The following is a 21136-nucleotide window of genomic DNA, read 5'->3' as shown; positions in this document are numbered from 1 at the left end:
TGAAGATAAGCGTTAATTCTTATCACGCACAACTTTTAGAATTTAGGAGAAATAAATGTCAGTCAATTTCGTTAAAAAAGGGTTGCGGTTATTCATCGTGGTGAATAACAATAAAAGCTAAGTTTTTCGCTTGTCTCATAGTAGTCACGTGTGATGTAGATTGCGACGTTTCGATTGCGTACTGTTAGTCTTCTTCAGGAGATGAGATCGACAGGTCATGTGTGATCTTACAAAGCATGATGCTCTGCTGTGATGAGTTGTTTTTCAAAATCTCTGATTGGTGCATTTCGATCCTTGCTGTTTCACTCAGTGATTTTCTCCCTCGACAGTCCGCTGTCGCACGGCTTTCCTGTTGTTGTGTTTTTTGATCGTGGGCATCCACGCTTCTGGAATTTCTATTCCACTATCCCTATTGATGTTGTTCGGGTGAAGTCCTATATGAATTGCCTCTTTGACTCTGCACGTGTAGCAATAAGGGTCACGATCAATAATCTTTACTTCGTTCCAAAGTGGCTCATGTCCGGTGTTGTGGGCATGCTCTGAAGCGGTGGAGGTCTCGGTACGGGCGAGTCGGATGCCTCGATCGTGCTCCTTAATTCTGTCTTGCATGGGTCTTCCAGTCTCTTCAATGCACACCTTGCCCCATTCACAAGGAATCCTGTAAACTACGCCATCTTGTTTAGCCGGGTCGACAGCGTCCTTTGGTGGTACTAACTGAGATCTTAGCGTGGTCTCCGACTTTCAAGTCGGAGACTACGCTAACACTACGCTACAAGCCACTCTGGAATGAAATAAAGTTTATCGTAAATCACTGAGTGAAACAGCAAGGATCGAAATGTACCAATCAGAGTTGTTGAAAACAACTAATCACAGTAGAGCATCATGCTTCATAAGATCACGCATGACCAGTCGACCTCATCGCCTGAAGAAGATTAGCAGTATGCAATCGAAACGTCGCGATCTAAATCACACGTGACTACATCGTGAGACAAACTAAAAAACTTAACTTTTAAATTTCAGTCAGTTTCTAAAAGAGAAAACACGTGCCAACATAAGTTTTAGCTGTCTAGAACATTCTAAATAATAACATCATATTCTATTCTTAAAACATTGCAACGTGACTAAACGTAAGAAGGTACAAAATGGAATATTCTGGAATATTTTAGAGTATTCTGGAACATTGTTCTTAAAGAGTCAAAGAATGAACAAAAGGTTTTTTTTAAAATAATATTAAAATTATCAAAATTGTTCACCAACTACATTCCTTTCTTTACGAACAACAAAAACAATAAAAACAAATATTTCTAACTTAACCTATAACTATGACAAACATGAGACTGTTTATTCTTTATTCGAAAATTAAATTTTAGGCATTCGAGGGAAAACGCCGTCATCTCATTTAGATGAAGTGGAAAATAAACATTTTTGTTTCATTTCAATTTCTTTTTCCATAGCTCAGAAGGTCCGTTGTCACGCAATGCAACTTATTGGCTAAAAACTGATGCCTTCATTCTCACTAAGATAATGCTCCAAATAGAATTAGCTCGGTTGTATATGAAATTGTATATTTTTGATTCATCAGGATATGTGCACAATCCATGACAGCGTACATTAACAAACATTAACTTTTCTTCTGCAGAAAAGAAAATGAAACACATCATGATGGTACCCTCAGTGGCTAAGTGGAGTTTCATCCTCCTTTTCTGTAAGCCCTTCAGTTGTTCACAACTTTTGTCGAAAGTGTTTACTAAAATGATAAACATTTGCATTTGTTGACATTTGGGAGGGAATGGAAACCCATCATGGGTAATGTGGGAGGGGAGGAAGGGTAGAATGCTTGGGAAGGCCCGGGAAAGGGCGAGTAAAGGGAGGAAAAGAGGGGAGGATGGGAGGAGAATGCTAGGTTGAATAGGGCAATAAGAAAAACTGCGAAGTGGGCATGAGGATCTGTTGGCAATTGTTATGTCCGGCTTTCTTGAACTGCAATATGCGCCAGTGCTTAAATGTAATGTAATAATCATGTGGGGTGAAAACTTCTCATACCCGCGGTTAATATCAAACTGCTTCTAGGCATGCAACATGTGGTGCATGCTTGTTCGTTGGTAAGAGAAAGTGGTCCGAAACGTTCACCTGGTCCCACTTTGAACTCAAGACTGAACCTGTGAAAGACATTGCCACTGCATTTACCTTGTACAATCAAACTTCACAGTAAAGTGCTAGAATACGATGACGTCAATAAATTATTCCTCTAATTCAGTAATAAACCATTTTCCTTTATCTTCTGAAACACTTTTCTCAATGAAACTAACTGCAAATGTAAAGCGTTAGTAAGTTCTTGGTTGGAATGGAAGAATCAGTTCTTTAATGACCAGCTGAAGCCCGTTCCATGTAATTATCTTGTTGCACTTATTTTAGTTTTGTTGAAGTATCCTCAACAAGTAAAAGGATGGAAGGGAGTTCCTCGGTTTCAGACGACACATATCCTTTCAGTTCCTGAAGGAAACTACCTGGAACTGAACTTTACCATGGACGCCATCCCGTGGTATCCACGACCATGTCTGTGGGATAACTATCTTGAAATTCGTGATGGCAATAATCAGTCAGCTAACGTTCTTGGTGTATTCTGTGGAGATCACAAAACTGCTGTAGTGCGATCCAGTGGAAGATACTTGTGGTTAAGATTTTTCCCTGAACGCAGATATTATTTGAATGCATACTACACCGGCAGATCCTTCAATCGAACAGGCACGATATTTCTTGATAAGTTGAGCACTGTTAAGGCGGCTCTTGGTTAAAATGTTTCAGTTTAACTGAACGTCACGACAGAATCAACTCTGATCAGAAAATGTTTTACGTTTTCTTGCACATGTATCAGTGTTTATTCCTTCCCTTTCAAAGACGAATAGCCATAGATAGCGACAGAGAGAAACAGTCAGTGAAACAGACCGACAGAAGCTCTTTGTGACCTACAAATAAAAATAGATTGTCCATACACTATATGTTTATTTTACACATTATGTCTGCTGTTTGCTTGTTATATATTATACAGACTATTCATCCAGCAGTTGCTTGCCTTAAAATTTGAGTTTGTTTATTATTATTATTATTATTATTATCAGCATCATCATTTTTATTATTATTATTATTATTTGCCTTACGTAGCGACACCCACCATGACCCAAGTGCCCAAGACACAGACTGTAATTTTGAGCAGAACCTCCAACTTGTGGTGCCCGGTGGGAGGTGCGCCAGCTCCATACATTGCATGGAGAAAAAATGGTGTTGTTGTTCAAAATAGTACCAGTGTAAGATATCAGCTTGTAGCTGCAGAGGAGAATGTGAATTACAGCTGCGAGGTACGAAGAGATAATAACGTACCAAGAAGCGAAATCAGTCTCAGCATTGAAGGTGAGTTTTACTCCTTACACAAGTGTAATGGAAACATATCACTTTTTCAACTGGATGCCTGAATCTGTACTATTTGATTAATTTCTAAGCATCTTGTTTAATTTCTTAGTATCTCTCCCCCACGGCTCGCCGCCCTCGATGTAGTCGCTCCCGTAATTTGCCTCGTTCTTCTAGATTGCGATAGATTATCAATATGTTAAACAGTTCTTCGTTCGGATTAGGCTTTCTTTGATCAGCTATATCAGAATGACAATCTTGCTTTGGAAAGAAGCAAATGTGGTAGAGTGGTTATGGTGCAAAGCTTGTAATCTAGTGATCTGGGTTCAAGCTATCCCACCTGCTACTCACTGGATTTGTTTTTTGGTTTGCCCCGCTTTGTAAATTGCCAAATGGTTCGCCTCCGACCAGTAAGGATTTTTGCACGATGTTTATTTACAATGTTTGTTTCGATTAATTTGTTTTGATAAGTTTTGGTAATTTTAGTTTTCAATTTGTTTTAATTAGTTTTTCTTGATTAATTTTGTCAAACGGTTTGTAAGGAGCATTTTTTCATATCCCCTTTTTAACTCGCGCAATAGAAACGTTAATCTTATCTCACGTATGGCACCTGAGACCTATCTGTTTTTTGGTTATTCTAATTATTTGGCGCTGTTCGGCCTCTCAGAAAGAAACTCTCCCCACTGTTATAGTTTGAGGATTTTTTTTTTGTTTTAGCTTAAATTCTGACTTCTCTAAATGCTGACAATGATAAGAGTTTGTTGGTAATCAGTTCAAAGTAGATACTCCAAAGTTGAAAAAATTCCGCAAATTTAAATTTAGCCTAAGTTTAGAAGTTCATCTCATGCATTCCTTTGTAAACTATCATTCTAAAGATACTTTCTTCTTTTTTTTCTCGATACTATAAAATAAGTTGGTTTTCCTCTTTGCAATGCAAACACAGTGATGACATATTACACATATTTTAGCGATTTAATTATATGAACAATACTAAATGTCTAATATTCAGAGTGCCCAGGCCCTTGTGAGTGCCATATTTTGAAGGGAACATACAATCTGTTGCGTGTGGACTGTACAGGAAAAGAACTGATGTCGTTTCCGTGGAAAATTCCCCTCACCACAGCATTGTTGTGAGTATTAACGAGAGATCAATTGTTGAGGTGCTATGCAAGTTGCAGACTAAACTGCAGATTACGAAGCAAAATAATGTCATTCTTCATCTTAACTGAGTAAGAGCGACTTCTAAATCAATCTTACACTAGCGTTTGCGTGGTGCCGTCGACGTCAATGACCGGAAATTCTTCAATATTCAATTTTTTGAACGTAGGTTTGCAAGGGGGGTCATTCCTCACCCGAACCACTATCTCCCGAGTCTCGCGAGCCATGTGGAAAGAAAATCTGTACCTTGTAAACTCAAAGCTGAAACCTCGTGGCTACACTAAAAAGTATCTTAACTGTGGTATATAATACAACGTCCATGCCAGCAGGGTCACAAAACAAGAACAAAACTAAACAATAAGGCAGTACTTCGTGATTTCGTCGAGGCAACGTGGAATCGCAAAACGAAAATATTTTGTAGAACGTGAACGATAACAGCGGAGCATGCTTTCTGTTTATGTTCGAACTATCTGGTATTTTATGCATAGCAAGCCGCTAGAAACTGAAATATAAAGCAAATCACGAGAACTTCAAAAAGCGCAGATATGTACCAATATATTTTACCATTTTTTTAGTTATATTCAGCACTATCTTTGGTGTTATACGACTGCTTAAACATAGCCATAGGTCTTACGGTATAAATAGCATCTCACCGAGAAATGATGAGATTTTTAATAATGCAACGATTTTATGATAGGAACTTGGGCCAAAACAAGCTAAAAAAGTTACCACTGGACATTTTCAGTAACTATACCAAGCTGAAGGCACTGTAAGTTACCACCGCTCATTAATAACCTAAATCAGTGGAGGCTTATATTATAAAACTTTGTATGGGAGTTTCGGCTCCGCTCTGTTACTCCGTAAATAACGATAATTTTTCGATACTCTGCAGCGCGAGAGCCAGACATTTTTCCCCAATTTTATCGAAATATACTCCATAGAACTTCAGCCAAATATTTGGAGACCTTTTAAGCGCGGGAATTCTACTACAGAAAGAATTTTTTTACATGTTGCTGACTTTCTACAGTCTCAAAGGACGAAGCCGATAAAAGGATTTTTTTCATAAATATTTCTTTCCCCGGGTGGCTGAATGTCGTCCTAAAGGCTTGTTTCTCATAGAGAACTTGGGCCACCTGTAGCCGAATTTCACTTGGCGAGTGTAGTCGTCAATTGCATTCTGCAACACAATTTTCACTTTTACATTATTGATAGGTTTCTTACCAAATTGACCATCCTAACCAGTTTTTCCCAGAAAAAACAAACAAACAATAAAGCTTGATCAACAGGGAAGGGAAGATTTGTTGTTCGCTACATACATTATGCTGGGATAGCTTTCCCTCAGACCTTCCTTTCTTGAATAGTCCCTTTACCAAGTCAAAAAAACTGGTTAATTTCGCCATTCATAAGTTTTTCGGTAATAAGTTTCCCAAAGAACAGAGAAATGCTGCATGATGAATCTTTAAAAGAAAGCAATTTCCTGAGAAATTACACAATCACGTGATATTGCAAAGCATGTATGGTTACCATGCAACAGTTCAAAACAGGGTCAGGTTAGATGAACAGAGCTGAAGTTGTTCTTTTACCCGTTGTTCCATGTGATAACGAGTGTGGGCAAGAGCATGGAAAAGTGATATTTTTAACAAATCAATCTTTCCTTAATATTTCATGTAGCGAAGAAAGACAAAAAGACTCAGTTACAACATCGTTTTTCCAAGCTCGCAAGATTTTGACACTTTCACCATATGGAGGTTTCAATTAGTTTTGTCTTAGATTAAAGCTTTTTATCTTCTCCGGGGCCTTCATATATCAGGCCTAAAACGATGACATCAGGTTGAGCGACATTAGTTTGATAACTTGTATATTTTCAACATCACATGCCATTACTTGTCTACGTATCTTTAACTTATTTCTCACTTTAAATTAATTTTCCACTGTAATTGCAAGTTTTTCTCAGAAAAAAAGACTTTATCTTGTTCCTCATCTTGATAAAGCCGTACCAACACTTAAGAACAAGTCTCTCTAAGAATCAAACATCTTGGGAAATAAAAATTTTCCACCCCCATTCAAATTTTGCATGCAGTTAGGCACTCAGGGGGGATGCACAAAAATGCCCTTTTTAAAGGTCGCAGCACTCTTGTTGCTATGGTAACAACGGCTACTTGTTCGTGGCCTGGGGCCTCATTTTCATACAAAAACGTCGCAAAAAAAGAGTGAAATGTTTATTTCTCTATCTCAAGCTGAATACAACATTGCAAATTGGCACTTCTACCATATATAGTACATCATTCGTCTTCACTTTGATTCATTCAATTTTCTCTGGGAGTGAATGTGAACACACCAATAGATTATTCATCTCGGTACAGTTTCGGTCATTTTTGTTGTCGGGTAAAACAGGGAAAACGTTTATCTGAATTTCTCGAAAAGTACACCGATTCTGGAACTGAAACTACCCACCTAGCTGGTTACAATATTCTAGTTTTTAAATATGTAAAAATCTCTGCAAGCCTGCCTCTATTTTTTGTAGGAGTAATTGGCGAAAAAAGCTCAAAATCAGATATTGCACAATTTGGCGATGTATGCATCTAATGTTCTCAATAGCAAAAGTTTCAGAAAAATGAAACATGCACGTCTTTGGAAGAATGTTATCTTATAAGCAATATCCCGAAGAGAAATCTTGCCTCTGGGTGTCATCTTTTAAAAAAAATTGATGAAACTTCATGGAGGACTACCCGACGTAACTACAAACATATACCTCAAATCGTGTGCATATCATCCAGATTCCGAGTGCTGCACCTTCTTTCATGGGAATTTGAGCGATCCGAAGTCCTCTGAAGATACACTGTTATACTTGTATGTAATTTGATACATGTTGAAGTCGGCTGATCTATACGAAACTATCCTCACACCAGTCATTTGTCATAAACATGTGCGTTGTAACGATGGCGTGACGCTGTATTTCTCCATGAAGTTTCCATCGATCGCTCCAAAGAAGACGAGAAATTGACATTATTGGATATGTCAGCAGATTTCCGCGCATTTTAAGTAAAAAACAGCCAAAGAAAAGAAGAAAACCTCAATTGAACACTCGTAAACACTGAGAATCTGAGAGCAGAAATCGCAGCTTGTCAGCGGCAGTACTACATGTAAAACCCATTCGCAAAAATGGCAATTTGTACGACGCGAAAATCATCACAAAGTGGAGATTTTGAACTACTCAGTATCCCTGCAGTACAGAAAACGGAACAGAGATTTTATCACAATCAATTTCCAAAATTTAGCTTTTTTCAGGGAGTCTCTATAACGTGCTCGAACGTTATATTGGCTTTGAGTCTTGAGATTTATTTCCCTTGACAATAAAATGCTCTAGAAAGTGTTTACAAAATTACAAAGGAACTATTTTTGGTGTCACTTGGACCGAGGAATACAGATTTGAAATAATTAATGCTGTCACTGATGAACCAAAGGGCACAATCTTCTCAAGTTATTGGCTTGATAATCTCCACAGACTAACAATATTGGACCGAACGATCTCCTTTTTCTTCCTGGTGAGCCGGCCACCTCAAGGGAAAATTGAAGAGACCTTTGACTTCCTCTCGTGTAAATCACTAGGAGATTGCGTTATATTCATCTTTTTTTAAGCTTGGTAAAGATATCCGAGAGAAAAGTATGGAAAATAATGGTGATGAAATCACTGTCCTTTTTCTGAAGGAAATGAAGCAATCCGGATTACATATTAACCGTGGGGAGTTTCGTTCAAGTGACAAGTTGCGATTTGCGTGTGGATAATAAGTTGTTTGAAAGGTGGAATTATGACATTATGATTTCATTAAATCTTTTATTTCGAACTTTGTTATGATTTCTTCTTTTTGAAGACATGGAAGGAAACACTGATTGACTCGATAGCACTGCGGAGGTGATAAGTCTCTCCTCGTCATATCGTATGCAAATTTTCTAACAGTTTTCTGACTGTTTTCAGATGATTTGGAATATCTTTATTCCTGTCACAGGGAAAGGATGACTGCCCGAGTCTGTTCTTTGTAAGGAGATGCCTATGTCGCTCAAATTGCTATTCTTCCAACTGGGTTTAACATGTGGTACTGCCGCTGACAAGTTACGATTTATACTCTCGGATTCTCAGTGTTTACGAGCGTTCAATTAAGGTTTTCCTCTTTTTTTTTTGGTTATTTTTACTTCAATCTGCTGACGTATTAGAAAAATAACCATTTCCTGTCTTCTTTGGAGCGACCGATGAAAACTTCATGGAGAAATACAGCGTCACGCCATCGTGATAGGGTACATGTTTATGACAAATGACCGGTGTGAGGATACTTTCGTGTAGATCAGCCGACTTCAACATGTTTCAAATGACATACAAGTCTATCTGTATATCTTCAGAGGACTTCGGGTTTCTCAAATTCCCATGAAAGAAGGTGCAGCACTCGGAATCTGGACAATATGCACACGATTTGAGGTGTATGTTTGTAGTTACGTCGAGTAGTCCTCCATGAAAATTGAATGAGTCAAAGTGAAGACGAATGATGTCACTATACACGGTAGAAGTGCTAATTTGTAATGTTGTATTTAGCTTGAGATGGAGAAATGAACATTTCACTCTTTTTTTGCGACGTTTTTGGATGAAAATGAGGCCCCAGGCCTCGAACAAGCAGCCGTTTTTACCATGGCAACAAGAGTGCTGCGACCTTAAAAAAGGGCATTTTTGTGCATCCCTCCTGAGTGCCTGACTGCATGAAAAATTTGAAGGGGGTTGAAAATTTTCATTTCCCAAGATGTTTGATTCTTACAGAGACTCGTTCTAAAATTATGAGAAATGTTAAGAAATGCACTGGTTCATGGAAAATTTGATCGCTACATGCCTTATTAAAGAAAACTTGCGGCGGACATTTGGAAATTTAAAGCATTCAGCTGTTTTTATTGCTTTGAATTACAAAAAAAAAAACCCTAAATCGTTTTTTCTACAATAAAAGTCTAGTTTGCAGGCATTTAGTGTGTTTCCTGACCTTCCTTAGGTACAATGTAAGAAACACCGCCTTTCAATGACTTTTTTGCTTGGGAAATTTGTGAAGGTTAACGCGCGAGAAGATAATATCGAGCACTGAAGGTCGTCCAAAGTAGGGAGTCTGGGGGCATGGCCTTACGGCAAAATTTAAATCTAAAGACTCCGAAATACTATTTATTAAGGCACAATTTTACGGCTGGCTGCGGAAGTATTACATATATTTGCACACCGGTATCATGCAGCTACGTGATTGTCTGATTTTAGCAAAAGGCAATTGTAGAAACGAGGTTTTTCATGGACTGACTATTCATTCTCAAACCGAAAAATTCTGAGGCTGATCAATGTAGCTTTTGACGTCATTTGACCAGACTCGCTTTGTACGTCGGAGAATTTCGTCTGCTACATCTCGCGAGACACTGACAAATGAGTACATGTTTTATGCCACGTTATTCATGACTCAAGGCTTGGGTCTCCATGCTAGGAGAAGGGAATTTTTCTTAATTTTTTTCCATAAAATGACCAGCCCTAGCAATAGAACCTTTTTAGCTGTGTGATCACGTAGTTTCAAATGGGTGAACAAGGATTCAAAGTGGCCGCTCAAGAATGTGCCGCAGACGATATTTTTTGGAGGAAATTTTTTCTTCTGTCGCCTGAATTTTCTTATTTACGGATAAATCCGACAGCACTCTTAAGACTGCGGTGATACAGAAATCGGCGACAATTGAAGTGGAGTATCTTTATTACAAAAATTGAGATTATCAAAAACAAACCTACAAGCACACGATCTTTAAAGACAAAAAAAAAAGAAAACATGAAACGGGCACAAAAGGGAACAATTATGTTACAAAATGAGGGTTTGGGCGACTTTCTGACTCAAACTTAGAACGAAGCTATATTTTGTCGGTACCTGTAAAGTTGTTTTTGTCTTACGTAGATAGTTAACGGTCACGGTTCTCAAACCACTAAATGACCGGCAGTTGGAATCTTCTCTCAAAAGTTAACGGATTGAGAGAGCCTACACAATCCAAATTGTTAAATGTCGATGAGGAACCGTTAAGTGATCCCGAAGTGATTTATAGATCTCATGTTTAGTACACGGTCATCTTTAACCCAGGGCTAAGTGTACGGAGCTATGGATGTTGACGCTTGGAAATTGAAAGTCGACTGCCGGTAACGGTTCGCAAATAATTAATTGACTTGCAGTCGAGACAACCCATACATTCTGAACTATTATATGTTGATGAGGAACTTCTAAGCGATCTCCAAGAGATTAAGATTTCGGTTTACGTTGACTCAGAATTATTGTACTATGAAATTCCGTGATATCATGCGAGATGTTTTGTTTAGGCTTTAATTCCGAAAAAAAAAGAGATAAGAAAAAGAAATAACAGTTACATCGTTACTGTGTTGGTTGGTGTACCACTTGCTCGAGTTTAAGTCTGTCCTCTTCATAAAATTCTTGATAGCTAACAACTATTCAGCGAAGTGGAAGTAGGTAGTGGTAGATATTTACCAAGCCGCTGATAATATTTACCAATGATGCTGGTGTGAGTAGTTGTTTTGGTGTATCCTAACACAGTGAGTTAATATAACTTTAAAATGCTATTTAAGCTGATTTATTCCTGAAACGATTGAAATGCTTTCGGGCACAAACCCCGCGCAAGTCTCCCTCCCTGAAAAACTAAGAATATTCAGAGTTTGACAAGCGAATCAGAGCGCTCCTTCAGCGTTTTCTACTGTGTCAGTATATACCTCCTACAAATTCTGAAAACTATCTGAATTCTTTTTTTTTTTCTTAAAAGCGAAGGTCGACAGTGGAACGAGACCTGCAGAGTGACCTAGCCTCATTCTATGAAACAATGATAAACCATGAGTGAATTAGACTTAAAATAGATACAAAATACCCTAAATTACAGTCGCCCTGAAAATAATTGGAAAAAAGAAACAGTAGTGGGCAAGAGGGAAATGTTCTCATTGACAATTCTTTTTTAAAAATTTAGAGTTGTTTTGCCTTGTTTCTTCTTTTCTGTTTTTTTTTTAAAGTTATATACTTTGTTGAGTAGGGTGGCAGGAATATTTAAAGCGTAAAAAAGTGTATGAAACCAAAGATAGTTTTATTAAGACTTTTTGGTTACATATACATATATATATATATATATATGTGGGGTTGTCACAACGAAATAAAGACAACGTTTGTAACAACCCCACATACGAATAATTACCTAGTAATAACGTGTATATTTTGGGTCTTTCTATCAAAGGATGACAAAAGATGAAACAACCTTTTTAGAGGACTTATTCTCTGACCTTTGTTGTCGTATACCATGCAATTGAAAATACATTTACTTATTTTTGATAGAGTGTTGGAATTTAACCTGTTGAAGAACTTACCATCAGGCATTTTCAGTTACAATACCCAGCTGGAGTGGCTGTAAGTTTGGTGTCCTTCTCAATATTGGTGTTACAGGAACGCACGGAACCCAACCATCAAAGCAGACATTTGAATGCGTGGGTGCCATCGCATACTATAGTTGATATCCTAATAGAAACGCGTTAACACTTGGATCAGGAAAAGTAACTTGGAAAATGCATCGGTGTTAGAAAAGTCGTGCGCCAAATAGATCCTTAGACCCTTCTCTCTTTCTTATGTACTCTAGTTATCAAGTAAAGAATATTCTTTGCGGTTCAGTGTTCAGGTCTGTGTTTCAGTTCTCTTCTGATTATTCACCTATGCGCGGAGAGATGACAAAAAAAAAAAATTTAAAAAGTCAGCCTAGTGGCAAGTGTAGCCTAGTTCAATTTAACCGAGCCCAGTTTGAATGTGTTAGTCAAAACACTCCAAGGGAAACAACTAAGAATAAGAATTCAAACATTTGTCATACACCCTTAATTTCTTTTCAGGCGTCTATGAAACAATATTACGGTATGCCTTAAATTTACAAACTCTGTTAATCTGAAGAAAATGACCGAGAGGCCAGAAGGGGGTAACCAATACCATTAACCATCCCTTCCTAAATCGAGACCCAACCTTCGAGCGTCTCCGAAACATCTTACCTCGAGCTCAATGGACTAACAAAATACTACTGGTAAACACCTCAATATAGGGCGAACTCCTGCGGAATCCTAAAGTTTTTTATAGACATATCCGGATCCCTTTAATTTGTGAGGGATGGCAGGAATATTTTGTGGAAGAGAAGTGTGTGCAACATTGAACCAGAGAAACTGTTTGTTTTTTTTTAAGGAGATTTGATGAAGAAAGTTTTTTTGCTTGAAAAACTGTAAGATATAATGAAAAATAGAATATGAAAGTAGCCTCAAACACAAACTTTTGAAGAAAAAACTTTCTCTAAATCTCAGTGTAAAAGACTTTACATTGGCGATGTTCTTTTTAAAAAATTAAAGTTTATTACTAAAACAAGCCTTAAAAAGAAGAAAAAAATGGTAACAGTAAACGTAAAATGCACTCGAGTTTTTAAGAACAAAAATTATTTTCATGAAAAAAATTTATTAACTATCAAGGCGTCATGTTTTTTACTAAACGTGAACTCCTTTGCGACATTTTCGCGTCAAACAGTTTTTAGTATACTTGAGCACAACTTTGTCTACATTTGCGTTTGAATCTTTTTTTGTTTATTTCTGAACATGAGATCTTGTCAATTCCTCTTCAAGAAACCTGAAATAAAGGAAACAAAGTTCATGTTAAAAATCCAAAGAAAACCCAGCAACGAAAAGGCACAAAACTTGTCTGAAAATAAATAATATATAGTCTTGAGCGTGACAAAGAGTCAAGGTCAAACTACGGAGTCAAGATTTGCGAAGCTGGAAAATTTTTTTCCCTCCTACCTTACCCTACTACCGAAACATGCTCGTAGTATATACAAAACAGTGAGATAATATAACTCGAAAGTATGACGGCACCACGACTGAAGGCGGAGAACTCGAAAGACAACAACATCGAGCCGTGTGTCGTCTGTACTGATTCAAACGTTGTCCAGCTATTTTGTTTAGCCGCGGAACAATATGTTCCCTCCACAAAAATTGTTTATGTTGCCTCAGCTTACATTAAAGCTGCCACAAAATTCACGAAGACGCGAAAACAAAAGTAAAACGACAATCACCAACAAAGACTAGTAGGTAATAACGTGTTCTCAAGAAATAATAATTCTGTTTATTCAGTCTCTTCAACATCCGTCTTTAGGTTGACACAAAACAATTCCACGCTAAATACTTCGCTTCGTTGACCAATCAGAATGCGAGATTTTATTCAATTATGCAATTTTGAGACTGATCAATAGAGCTTTTAAAGTCATTTGACCCAACTCGTTATGTGTGCTGAAGAATTTTGCCTGCTACAGTTCGCGAGACGCATCGGTGGAAGTTAAATAGGAACTGGTCCTAAAACTGGATGATAAACGGTTATAAACAAAAACAGTGTGTTTTCTTTAATTTCTGCTCCCGCTTTCCCTCTCAGATAGATCCCTCTCCCACCCCCTGTTCTCCCGAGTTCCCTCCCCCCTGTCCCCCTTGTTCCACCTGCCTCCCTCCACTAAGGCTAAAACCAAAGAAAAAACTTACAACCTTATAGATAAAGGTCTTACCTCGGTGGGCTTGTGGCACAAATCGAGGAGGCCGCCTTTGCACATGTTCAAAAATTAAATTTACCCTATGGAAACTCAGATTGTGCCGTGTGTCAAACAGTCGTAACACCAGAAATTTTCCCTATTCTCTTCTTTGCCAAAGTCTGTCTATTCCAGACATTCTCTACTATTATTTCAATATTTTCCCCTTCCAAACTTCTTTTGATATCTTACCTACCCTACCCCCTACCCTAAAACAAACCCATGTCGGCTGGCTTATGATGTGGTCTACACTACATATCAGTTTGTATCTTAAAGCCTTATGTAATTCTGACAACAATAAATGATTGGAGGAGATGTAGGAAGAAGAGAGGAATTTTAAAGTATTGAATTGCTTTCAATGCTTCGATTAAAAGTCTCAAAGTCCTTCTGTTCTATAGCTTGTTTATTTATCGCAGATTTAAAGTGTACGCATCGCTTTATTGACTCTAAAAGTCTGTTTGCAGGCATTTATTGTTTTCTTGACCTTCTTTAATTGGTAGAACGTACTAAACACCGCCTTTAAACAATCTCTTTTAAGGTGGTTAAGCAACAACCAGTTGAAGGAATTACCATCAGACATATTCAGTAAAAACACCTTGCTGTGGTACCTGTAAGTTTATACCCTGCTTTATTTAAGCAAAAGGCGCCTTAAATCTTAAAAATGAATAACAATTGCATCGTAACAGATTGCTGGTGTACCACTTGTTGGAGTTCAAATTTAGCTATTAACTGTTCACCGAAGTAGAGGTAGCTAGTGGTAGATATTTACCAAGTCGCAAAACGGCGGTTTAAATATTTACCACTGGCCACCGATGCCCAGATGTGAGTAGTTGTTTTAGTGTATACTACAGTGAGATAATATAGCTCAAAAATATTATTTTAAAGTGATCCTGAATTATAAACCTCAACGCTCGGTCATGTTTAACGCAGGTCTCCGAGTACAGATCCATGGATGTTGACACTTAATTAGAAATTGCAAGTGCTCGAATGCCGGTCACGATTCTTAAATAACTAAATGACCTGCAGTTGGAAATTTGCTGGAAATTTAAGAAATCAGGACAAACCATACAATCAAAGGAAAATAATAAAAAAAAGTACATCGTAACAGATTGGTAGGGGTATCACTTGTTCGAGTTTAAGTCTGTCCTCTTTAGAAATTCTTCATAGCTAACAACTATTAATTATTAACACATATTATTGCACCCTTAGTAAATGTCTGAAGCAAGTATAAGTCAGTTTGATTGACGGCTTGTCAATCAACACAGGCAAATAAACGACTATGTTTTTAGACTTCAAGATTCGTCCAAATATTTGACAACTTTGAGGTCAAATATCTCCCCTTGCCAGAACGCCACCACACTAATCTTAACTCCCCTTTATAACATTGTAAAGCAACAGACTGTGTTTTTCCATATCTGAATGTCATTTTCCACAGAGAACTGAAGTACTGTACATGTTATAGATTGGTGGACCTTATGTTGATACATAGGGAAAAGTCAGTCAGATTTCAGCTTCGCGAGTAGCCTTATTTCACACAGTGTTGGTATTAGCCACACCCTACTACCGAAACGTACTCGTAGTATTTACGAAAAGCTAAAAGTAACGTTCGGTACTCCTGTCTAATTCCCTGCTTCTAGTTTATCTAATCGAATATCCATCGCGGGGAATTATGACTTTCACAAGTCTCGTTCTCATTGTGTTGGTGGTTTTATAATGGCCGTAATAATGTATCACATCCGACAAACTCGGTAGCCTCATGCAATGCACGTATGTAGCGACGAACGAAATTACGAATCACGCCGCTACCGTCACACCGCTGAGGAATTGTTAAACCGTTTGTATTTTTGAACGTAGCGCTGGTGGTTATTATTGCACGTTATTGTTAGTACAAAAGTTTAGATTTTCAAAAACAAACTTACGAGCATACGATCCTTAAAGTTTAAAAAAATACACGAGGCCGGCACAAAAGAGAGGCAAACATATTATACAGAATCCAACCTTGAAAGTAGGCATTTCAATGCGTGGGTGCTGTCGCATCTTGTCCTAATAAAGTGGCATTAACACTTGGACTTAGAAATGTCCTTTAAGACATGCATTGGTTTCAGAAAATTCGTTCCATGATAGATTGTCCACAAAGAAAAAAAAATAGTAAACAAATTTGTTACAAGGTATCATTCGAGGATGGAATTTCCCCCTCAGACCCTTCCCTAATTCTTAACTAGTCTAGTTTTCAGGTTAAGAATATCCATGCAATTCGGTGCTTAGGTCTGTGTTTCATTTTTCATCTGATTATTATCCTTTGAATGAAGGGATGAAAAACAAAACAAAACAAAACAAGGAAAAAAAAGGAAAGATGAAAGGAAAAATCATCAGCCCAGTGACACCTGTTGCTTAATTAAAACACGAGAGCCCAGTTTGAATGAGCCAATCAAAGCACTTAAATTGGACGCAACAACTGAAAGCGAGGTTTAGAAATGTGTGATGCACCCTTAATTTATCTCCAAGCGTCTATGAATCAGTATTACAGTATGCCATAAATTTACAAGCTTGATTGATCCGAACAAATTGTTTGAGAGGCCAGGAGGGGGTACCAATCCCATCAACCAATCCTTCCTAAATCCAGATCCAACATTCGAGCGTCTCTGAATCATCTTACCTCAAGCTCAGTAGCAACAAAGTACCACTGGTAAAGACCTTAATATATGACTCACTGACTCCTACGAATTTGTAAAGTTTTTATAGAGATATCCGGGACTCTCTAACCGTAATTGAATTCAACTACTGCTGGCTATATTTCTAATAAAGTGGATACAGGGATACAAGCAACATGAGACCTATGAGGAAGCCTCTTTTCTTGAAAAATAATATTCCACGAGGGAACATATATCTGAAGCAGAACACGGAACTTCCTAAATTACTGTCGCGCTCGATAAGGTGCATTTGAACTAAACCAAAGGCACCCAGAAATTTGTTAGCGATCATAAAATAGAAATCCTGTTAATGATTTGTAATAGGAAACAAAACCGGCCATTGGGAGAACACTTTTCTCCCTGCTGATATCCATTACATTCAGCGCTTAAATTAAGGGTTGTTTTCATTGTGTCCTTTTTCAAGCCTTTTGGGTGTAATATATTTTTCAAATTTGTCAGGGGCGGCAGGAATATTCAGAAGATGATAAGTGTGTACAGCATTGAATCAAAGAGATTGTTTCTTTTTAGAGAGATTTTGAGGTTATAAATGTAAAGAATGTAAAGAATGGTTTATGTTTAGAAAAGTGTAAGATGTATTATGAAATATAATATGAAAGTAGCCTCATACAAAACTTTTAACAAAAACTTTTTTTTGAATTCCGTTATGAACGATTTTGCATTGGTGATTTTCCCCAACAAATTGAAGTTGACTACTTAAACAAGACTTTCACGTAAAATGAGAAGAAAGGAAACAAATGGCTTGGATAAAATCCAATGCAAATCCAGAACCGAAAGGCATAAAACCTGTCTGAAAGGAAAGAATACATAGTCGCGCGCGACAAAGGATCGTGGTTTGCCCAACTTTCAATGATTTGCGGAGCTAGAACATGTTTAATTTTTCCCTTGGTTTTAGCCTTACCCTACCATCGAAACGTACTGGAAGTATATTCGACTGACCAGTGAGATAATATAGCACAAAGAGATGATTTTAAGTGCCGCTCTCACTAAGAGCGGTCCTCTCGATTTCCCGTTAGAAAAAAGTTTTCTTTTATTTTTTTCCCATGAAAAGGGTTTAGGACGCATGTTTCAAGAATACTCAAGTTGTTCTCCAATTCTCTCTTTTTGTGTCGCCACAAGTCAAAAATGATTTTTGACCAGACCACCCCTATGAACGGCGATCGAAAGTGTAAAATGTCAAAGATTTTGTCCAGCGCGCAGCGACTACAACAATGTAGCTCTGGGAACTCTATCTTGCTACAAGTTACAAGATGTATTCAGTTAGTTCACAGACAAAATATGGAAACTTCAGCTGAAATATTTTACATACCAGCGTGATCAGAGGAGACCCTTCTCTGCGACCTTAATTTGCATATTAAAAATTCACTACTTTGTACGAAAGAATTCTCGAAATACAGGCGTTAATCGGGCTTGAAAAAACATATCAGTACATTGTTTATACACCAATGAGGTCACGGATTGCCTTAAACCCACGGGTAGATCTATAGCTTCCATCCACCAACTTCTTAAAAACAACGCAAATCCATGTGTTTGCTCAATTGCGCTCGTGTCAAAGATCATTTGCATGATTCTGAAAATTGACCAATATCTCCTTTTAACCGTTCAAACTTCGTTCGTTTATTTTCTACATTGAAGATTTTAGGTTAATAGCAACTGAATGGAGAATAGATGCCGAGTTGTCCTAAAACGTTGCGGAAACGTGATCGGTCCTAACGCTTGCAAATTTGACACGAAAATAATTCTGATGCCTCTTTGAAAAGAAAAAATAGCTTGAACAGTAGATATCGCAAGATCTTTGGCCATGTTACAAAAGAATACTCAATGCACTAGAAGTGCACACATCGAGTTCTGAATGCAATTGAATAGTCTGTTTAACAAATGCAGACGTAGAGTAATTTTAATCTTTACCAAATTATGTCATCGCAAAAAAAGTTCTAGGACCTGAGAGCATCTGAGTGACGGACCGTTAGATTTTTGATTAGGGGTACGAGGGGGGGGCTGGGGGGTTGGGTAACAAGCCCCAAAAAAATCGATCACAGCCTTAAAGGAAGAAAAAACATCGTACAATTAGAAAAAATCCCCCCTCCTCAAAAATTTAATGGTTCGTTCCTACGGTACCTTTTACATTATTCCAAAATGAGTTTCGTTCTGGAAAGAAATGGATTTCATACCGCGTTTACATTCAAGACAATCTAGCCTGTTAAAAAAAAGTATTTGTGTCCTTTTCTGTCTTTTTCTATGCTTTTTCTATGTTGACAGAAATATCGGAAGTCAATTATATTCGTTACACGAGGTCACACAACTCGGGTAATATTCACGGTGAAAATTCGCATATTTGAGCGGTCGAACAAGAAAAGTCATTTCTCGAAAACTAAAATATATTTTCACAAAAAAACTGCTGTGCAATTATTAGGACATATAGGGCTACAAAATATAAAAGTAGGAGTCAAAACGAATTTTGGGCGACTCGCCCAACTATTTCGAATTTGTCCTTAGTTGGATTGCGGGAAAATACTGACACACTTCGGAGTTTGATTCTTTGTGATGACTTTTTGCGAATAGATTTCATCAGAGGCATGTTTAGTACTCAATTAAATGACGGTCATTTGTTGTACTCGCTTCCTTCGACTCAAGAGGTGAATAACAGTCAAATCGATTTTTTGTCATGCAGCGTGTGGTTGTGTTTTTGAAAACGGCGCGCGCACAATTTTTTTTTACTTGTGTGCACTCGCTAGTCTGTGAAAGAACAGTCTATTAATTATAAGGGGTGCTACTCTCTGGAATGCAATTGCATTTAAACATCCGGATGTAAAATAATGAACGATGGACTAAAGATTCGAAACTAAGAAGGATTCATGAACTAAGAGACTTTCATCTCAAAGCAACATCCGCCTGAAACTTTGATTTAAGTAATGACGATTTTACATATTTCTAATGGCTTCCGTACTAACATTTCGTGGGAGCATGGGCTTAAAGCAACGGGATAAATCAAGCAAATAAATAACGCTTAAAGTATAACGTGACAATCTATGAGCGTAAAAATTACTTGAGTCTTTCAATTCCTACAAGATAAATGTATCCATGTTAAAAATATAATTCTCATAAACTAAATAAACTAATTGGACATTATCGGGAGTAGATCATAATTGGGAGATGTCGCGTGAACCGGAAACCAAATGATACTCATACCTTACCCTGTTTGTTTGTTTTTGTTTGCTTTTTTTGCACACAGGGGTTGCCAAAGCTTTTACTTGCTTTGGCTTTTTGTTTTGTTTGTCTTTTTTTTTTGAGAAGAGAAGTAACTTTATCAGTTTTCGAGCACTCTTATTCCTTGAACTTTGTTGTCGTATAGAATGCAATTGAAAGTACATTAAGTTATTTATGATAGGCTGTTGAACAACAGCAAGCTGAGGAATTTACCATCAGGCATTTTCAGTAGCAATACCCATCTAGAGTGGCCGCATGGCTGCAGCTGCATTAACACTTGGACTATGAAATGTCCTTTGAAACATGCATTAGTTCAGGAAAATTTGTTCGCGAAATAGATTATCAAAGAAACATTTGTAAGGAAACTTGTTAACGGAATTATTCTGAGGTAGAATTTCGCCCTTTGAACCTATCCCTCTTCCTTAAATAGCCTCATTAAGAAGTCAAGAATATTCTATGTGGTTCAGTACTCAAGCCTGTGTTTCAATTTTCCTCTAAATATTCTCTTTTGGACGAAGGGAAAAAAATTTAAAAAGAAAAAAAAGGAAAAGGAAAAATGTGACAACCCCATATACAAAGTATTATGTAATAATTGTGGGTTTACTTTAGGCCTTTCTATCAGAGCATGAGAACAGAAATAATAACTTTTTTTAAGGGCAGCACTCTTATTCTCTGAACTTTGTTGTCGCATACCATGCAATTGAAAATGCATTCATTTATGTTTGATAGGGGGTTGAACAACAACGAGTTGAAGAATTTACCATCAAGCATTTTCAGTAACAATACCCGGCTGAGGTGGCTGTAAGTTTGGAGTCTTTTTGAATATTCGTGTAAGAGCAACGCATGGAATCCGACCTTCAAAGCAGCCGTTTCAATGCGTGGGTGATATCGCTTATTTGGTTTCTATCCTAATAAAGCTGCATTAACACATTTTCATTTGAAACATGCATCGGTTTAGGAAAATTTGTGCGCTAAATAGATCGTTAAAGAAAAATTTGTAAGGAAATTTTTTAGCGATCATT

The 21136-nt window shown here is 37.5% G+C and overlaps 1 protein-coding gene and 1 pseudogene across 1 annotated transcript; both read left to right on the top strand.

Moving 5' to 3' along the window:
* Nucleotides 1-21136, top strand: part of LOC131768810 (uromodulin-like) — a 233972-nt pseudogene that overhangs the window by 99960 nt on the left and 112876 nt on the right.
* LOC136281092 (uncharacterized) lies at nt 1803-20919 on the top strand. Its single transcript, XM_066167300.1, has 5 exons — nt 1803-1806; nt 2416-2745; nt 3163-3408; nt 4415-4535; nt 20844-20919. The coding sequence occupies exons 1-5, from the start codon at nt 1803-1805 to the stop codon at nt 20917-20919; spliced, it is 777 nt and encodes a 258-aa protein (XP_066023397.1).

This window comes from Pocillopora verrucosa, chromosome 5, assembly GCF_036669915.1.
Source record: "Pocillopora verrucosa isolate sample1 chromosome 5, ASM3666991v2, whole genome shotgun sequence".
Taxonomy (NCBI): Eukaryota; Metazoa; Cnidaria; class Anthozoa; order Scleractinia; family Pocilloporidae; genus Pocillopora; species Pocillopora verrucosa.
This window is presented reverse-complemented; position numbering and strand designations above follow the sequence as displayed.

Coding starts and splice junctions, on each gene's coding strand:
- LOC136281092 (XM_066167300.1), top strand. Junction 2,746..3,162: donor CAGATCCTTCAATCGAACAG/GCACGATATTTC, acceptor TGCCTTACGTAG/CGACACCCACCATGACCCAA. Junction 4,536..20,843: donor CCCCTCACCACAGCATTGTT/GTGAGTATTAAC, acceptor TATGTTTGATAG/GGGGTTGAACAACAACGAGT.